This window comes from Leptidea sinapis, chromosome 40 (genome assembly GCF_905404315.1).
Source record: "Leptidea sinapis chromosome 40, ilLepSina1.1, whole genome shotgun sequence".
NCBI classification, from domain to species: domain Eukaryota; kingdom Metazoa; phylum Arthropoda; class Insecta; order Lepidoptera; family Pieridae; genus Leptidea; species Leptidea sinapis.
Genome location: NC_066304.1, coordinates 6173305 through 6179171, shown reverse-complemented (window position 1 = coordinate 6179171; position 5867 = coordinate 6173305). Strand labels below are relative to the sequence as shown.

At 33.4% G+C, this 5867-nt stretch overlaps 1 protein-coding gene across 1 annotated transcript; it reads right to left on the bottom strand.

Moving 5' to 3' along the window:
- Positions 1-667: 667 nt before the first annotated feature.
- On the bottom strand, positions 668-2957 carry LOC126976432 (uncharacterized). Its single transcript, XM_050824762.1, has 3 exons — positions 2739-2957; positions 2091-2381; positions 668-918 (listed from the first exon to the last, which is right to left on the bottom strand). The coding sequence occupies exons 1-3, from the start codon at positions 2841-2843 to the stop codon at positions 802-804; spliced, it is 513 nt and encodes a 170-aa protein (XP_050680719.1). The 5' UTR covers positions 2844-2957; the 3' UTR covers positions 668-801.
- Positions 2958-5867: the final 2910 nt, after the last annotated feature.

Genomic DNA, 5867 nt, shown 5'->3' with positions numbered 1-5867 from the left:
CTTATATTAATATACATACTTTACCATTAACCTGACAATGACAAATAATGAAGTTGTATAAAACTAGGCATAAGTATATTGATTGGCATAAAAATTTGCCATTCTCCAAAGGCTACCTTCTATATTTGACCCTTTATATGTTTTTAACTGTTACATTCTATGCATATAGCTAATGCACATTGTATAAAAACAAAGCCAAAATATGGAATTTCCCAAATTGCTCCATAATAAGCTTCAAATGCAGCTATCTAAAGTTGTTAAAAATATTCTTGGCCAATAAGCAGTTATGTAAAACATTTATTCAGTTTAGATTTGATTCGGACAGTGACACAAACTAATGAGAAAGGTGTGCTTGCATTGTCTTTAAGCACACTCTTGCAGTTCGGCTATCAGACTGAATGATATGTTGTGTATGTCATTGGTTACATAAGTAATTAGCCATACATGTGGCATGCAAGTTTAACATAGCTTCTTCATTACAAAACCACTGTCACAAACATTAATGCCTTATTATAGTTTCAAATTTATACATTTTTATTCAAAAAGGGATCTTTCACCCATCCAAAAATATATTATGTGGTAGATTTGAGAAGAATGGGTGCAAGAAACTAAGTGGGGCCCATTTTTATGTAATAAATTGCTAATTGTAAATATTAATAAAAGGTCATCATTTAATAACAGTTTATTCATACATAAATAATATTATATCTACTTTTCATAGCTTTGTTTCTGAAATTCCCAACACTGATCCTATTTTTTTAATGGATTTATGAAATGTTTTGAATATTTACAGTCTTCCATTTAGGAGCTTGCGGAAACAGCTGCAATTCTGCTTTTACATACACAGTCATTAAATTGATTCACTATCACTGAACACAGAAGTGATTTGTTAGGATTTGCACTGTAGCATTCAAGGACCTGAAAGTACAATCAAATTTAATAAATAATATTATGTTTGTATTATATAAATGATTGCTAAACTCAAGTAGCCGCTGGGGCAGTAATGACAGCTTAAAAAAAGCACATACACCGTCCTTAAAAGCCGGCAACCTCCTGTGATTCCTCTGGTGTTGTAAGAGAATGTGGGTGGCGGTGATCACTTAACACCAAGTGACCCGTACACTAGTTTGTCCTGCTTTTCCTTAAAAACAAGTTATGCCCCCTACAAGACCGATGTTGTGGTCAAGACCGCCAGAATACTTTGGATGAGGGCAGCACAGTGCCAATCGATGGGATGATTAGGGATTTGTGTAAAACAGCAGGTTATTTGTGTTAACCTACATACTTAGTATGTAATAAGATATTAAGGCATCCTTAGCGGGATTGGTGTAAATAATGTGTCCATGATTTTAGTCCTATACAAATAACTGTTCTCATTTTCAAGTTATTTGTGGTACCTACATATTATATTATAAATAGTCATGATGACAAGCCCCGATAGGCTCATTTGTCAGATGCACCCTAGTGTTGGAAGAACATGGAAGTACTCTACAGAAATTAATTTAATAAAAAAATATATATATATATATATATTAAATATAAGCATTCACAAAAAATAACAGTGAATTTCAATTACTTTCAATTTTCAATGGCATTTATCTGTAATGCTAAGGAAATATAAATTTAAATAAATGCACTTTATTGATGTGGACAAAAGTGATTACTTAATAACATGTTACATTGTTGATGATGAAGAAATTAAATCACATCTAACAGTGATAAATGTTCTTAGCCTCAGGATATGTAACCATCATTTAGTTTTCTTATGGGTTGTCTTGAAGTTATTTTAAATCATGTTTTATAAAACATCTAACAATAAAACTAGAAACAAAATATTATGTAGTGATAGAGTAAGTTATCTCACACTGTATTGCAATATTCAGGCATAAAAATCTATTTATTTTTGCAGAAATTATTCCTATCACATACAATTGAAGAGACATACAACTGATAGATGAGACATGGCACAAGAAACTGTCGAAGTATTCTCTTTGGGACTCTTTTAGAAACATTATAATTTATAGAATATTGTATTGTGTCATCGCTTATTGCTATTTAAAATAAAGATATATAAATATATATAAAAATACCTTTGCCTTCTCCTCTTGACATGGAGGTAACTTATTTACAATTTTATCTGCTTGTACCATGTCAAATAATTTATTAGCATCTTTCAATGTTTTCTCATATTCAAGTTGCATTCCACTGTTTATCTTTTCATGTGCTCTTTTCAAATTTTCAATCCGGCGAGCCCAATATGCTTCCTCTGCAGCAGCATCTTGTCGTTTTTGTGAATCATAATATACAGGGGGAGGAGCATATTGTGGAGGCGAGTATTGTGTTGGTGGTTGAGGAGGTGGTGTTGATTGCTCTTGTTGTTGCTGAAAAAGTTTACACAATTTTTATCATATTGATTATAAAATTTTAATTCTTTCAGTAGGTATAATGATTTGTCTCGTTAGAGGAATAATTATTGTTATCCTTTTGGTAATAAGTTAAGAAATTTGCTGTAATGTTTCTGTTTATTGGTGTATCCAACCAATAAACAGAAACATTACAATTAACAAATAATCAAAGGTTATTAAAGAATAATATTGAAGAAAAATAAATCGTAATACAGATATCTGATTTAGTAGGTGCTATTGAAAATAACATATCAGCGTTAGTGAAATTATGATGAATTTGTATAAACACTTGACATTGATGTAAATAATTATGTAATGCAATTAAATATTTACATTTGCTGTAAGTTGAGCTTGTATTCGATTTAATGCCTCTGGAGATAGTTGTACAGCGTTTTCATTGTCAACACTTAGTTTTCGAGTGCTTTGAGAGGCTCCCATATTTAAAAAGGGAAATAATCCTGCATTAAAAATCGGCAAAAAAAGTCAAAAAGACATTTTTTGGAACAAAATCCCTAAGCGGTAAGGAAAACGGAGCACTGAGCTGACGTGACATTTGTATTTTGACAGTAGTCACTGACCGTTTTTTTAGCTTTAGGAATAAGGCAATTGGTAATTAATATAATTTATAATATACAAAACATTTTCAATTACAATAAAATACCCCTTTTTACATTTATAACTCTTTTTTTTGCAAATTGTTCAGATTTTATAATTATACATTCTTTTATTTTAGACACTGAAACAGAATAAATGAAGTTTTCCTATGTTTATCTTCACCGTTAATTACCAACCATCAACAGATATATTTAGTTTTATGTACAAGAGATTACTATACTATTTATCTAGATGCTAAAAAGAGTAATATTATTTAATATTACCTGCTGTAAGCCAATAAACACTATTACTGGTTACTTTTTAGTGGAAAAAAAAAAACTTGATTGTAGTTCACGTGATAATTGATAGATGGCGTAAGCACCATTATAACTGGACTGTCGTCATATAGCCAGAGTTTCTCATTATCCGCTAAATAATATCCAAATATTAATACGTTTATTTCTGCCAATATGTAGTAAATATAGTACAGCAATAATTACTTTTTAAAATGTTATACATTTGAAGACAGTTGGGAGATAGGACCTCAAACTCAGTAGAACCTGTGCTATGAGTCTCCTGGCTCGTAATTATTTTATTGTCAATACTATGGAGACTTAATATAAAATATGTTTATGTGTACGTCTGTATATGATTTGTATGTATGCTTTCTAGGGAGTGTGATTCTCTTTTCAGTTTGGACTCAAAATGCTATGTCATGTTATACATGTGTGAGTTTGCATAGTGTAAATTATGTGTACTGAACACAATACTCACTCACACACAGTAACACGAAACTTGTGTGTAGAATTTGAGATGTTATTATGTATCTATTATTATTTGAGATTATAGTAACATTGCTGTTACAATATTAACTAAGTACATTTTAAGGACTTTTGTAAACAGATAAAGAAAATTATAATTTGAAATTCTATTTCATTCTACACACTTGACAGTCACCTAGAGAACAAATAGAGAAAAAGTTAATTATTTTGTTGTTATTCATTCTGTAAGTGATCTATTTCTTTTCGTTGATATAAATCAACGAAAAGTAACTAAATATTGAAAAAATAACTCATACCTACTGAAATACTGATGGTTTTACCAGTATTTGTAGGAAATATATGGTATGCAACTTGGAAACATTCTCAGAATCGAAGGTTTGGCGAAATGATCGTAACTTCGTTAGTTGGACGCTGGGAGTGCGACGTGGTGTTTCGTGTACGGGGGAGGGGGAACGGATACAAAAACTGACCCCACGATAGGGTTTAGCATAACCGGTCGGTCAGCTCTCAAGCAGCCTCCCGCCTTCGGCAATCATCCCGTACTTTCCTCTTTGTCTGATCGAGGCACGATACCACACGAATATTTTGTACGTTCAATTTATAAAGCTATTTTTATGGTTCAATGCTCACTAATATCTATATCGAATTGTCAAATGATGGTATTACTATACGTACTGGTTTGGAATGTCTCATTACTTATTATTTGGAGTAAATGAGCGTACGGGTCATCTGATGATAAGTGATCACCGCCGCCCAAAATTCTCTTGCAACACCAGAGGGCTCATAGTAGCATTATCTTTTAGCTGGTTCATGACGAGATCAGGCCGTTCACAGGGTACTGGATCCTCGATTATTCAAGCAGCCTTGCGTTATACCTGGTCAAAATTTGGTTTGAGCTGATGCTGTATTAGACCAGAGAAGAGAGCAATACTCTATATGTGGCCAGATTTGTGCCTTATAAAGCGCTAGAATATCAGTTTGAAAAATATCTCAAAACTGACATTTGCAGGAGATTTCGACCCAGTATACCGATATTGTCGAATATGGATTTTTAGTTGTCAATCTATACAAAAGTTATTAACATAGGCCATAATAAATACATAAGCTGAGGAGACACTAAACTTAACCTTAAAAAGCGATTTTTTTTTGTTGGTGATGGATAAATTTGGATATGCCGATTTAAAAAAAATACTACTAGCTACATTATGAATGAGTAATTTTTAAAATAAAAATGATATTATTACAAATATTTCGATGGCCAATCCAATTAATTTACAAGCAACCATGTAAGAATATACTGTGTTTCTTAGATAATTTATGCGTCTAGATTCTTCTCTCATGCGTCGATTAACAGAAGAGAACTTCTCTAACTGTTAAGCACTAAGAGCAGGCATGAGAGCAGGCCAGATGTTAGTAGGCCTTATAGCATTAACTACAGTTGGGGTCAACAAGTCCTCGAATGGCGACCACGTACCGGAAGAAGCAGTGTTGGTAGGCCCCCCACAAGATGGACCGACGATCTGGTCAAGATCGCCGGTATACGTTGGATGAGGGCAGCGCAGGACCGATCGACGTGGAAATCTTTGGTGGAGGCCTTTGCCCAGTATTGGACGTCTTCCGGCTGGTGATGATGTATAACAGCTACATGTTACACTCGCAATTTGTTAGTCACTTTCTTTTAATGTGCGTGCGTTAATGAAAATAGCGGCTAACTGTTAGCCGCATTTTTTTCGACGTGTTAACAGCTGTCACAGTCTATCTATACGAATTAATTACCGAAGCTGTATTTGAATCCAATCAAATTTAATTCATTTGGATCACGCAAATATGATCACGTATCTGAATTTCGCACAGGGCTCAAGTGGCTCCCGATTCGATGTATCCGGAACACTCACATTCTTTTTCTACTATTCTTTCTCGACCCAACAGACTCCCCAATATATACTACGATCTGAAGTTAACTGAATTTTATGTGTTCCTCATCACACTACCAACTTTTTTTCGAATTCATTAAGTGGTTGATTGAGGGTATCAGACTATGGAATGCTCTATCTATATAAGAACACTCTAACGCCCACGGCCCACG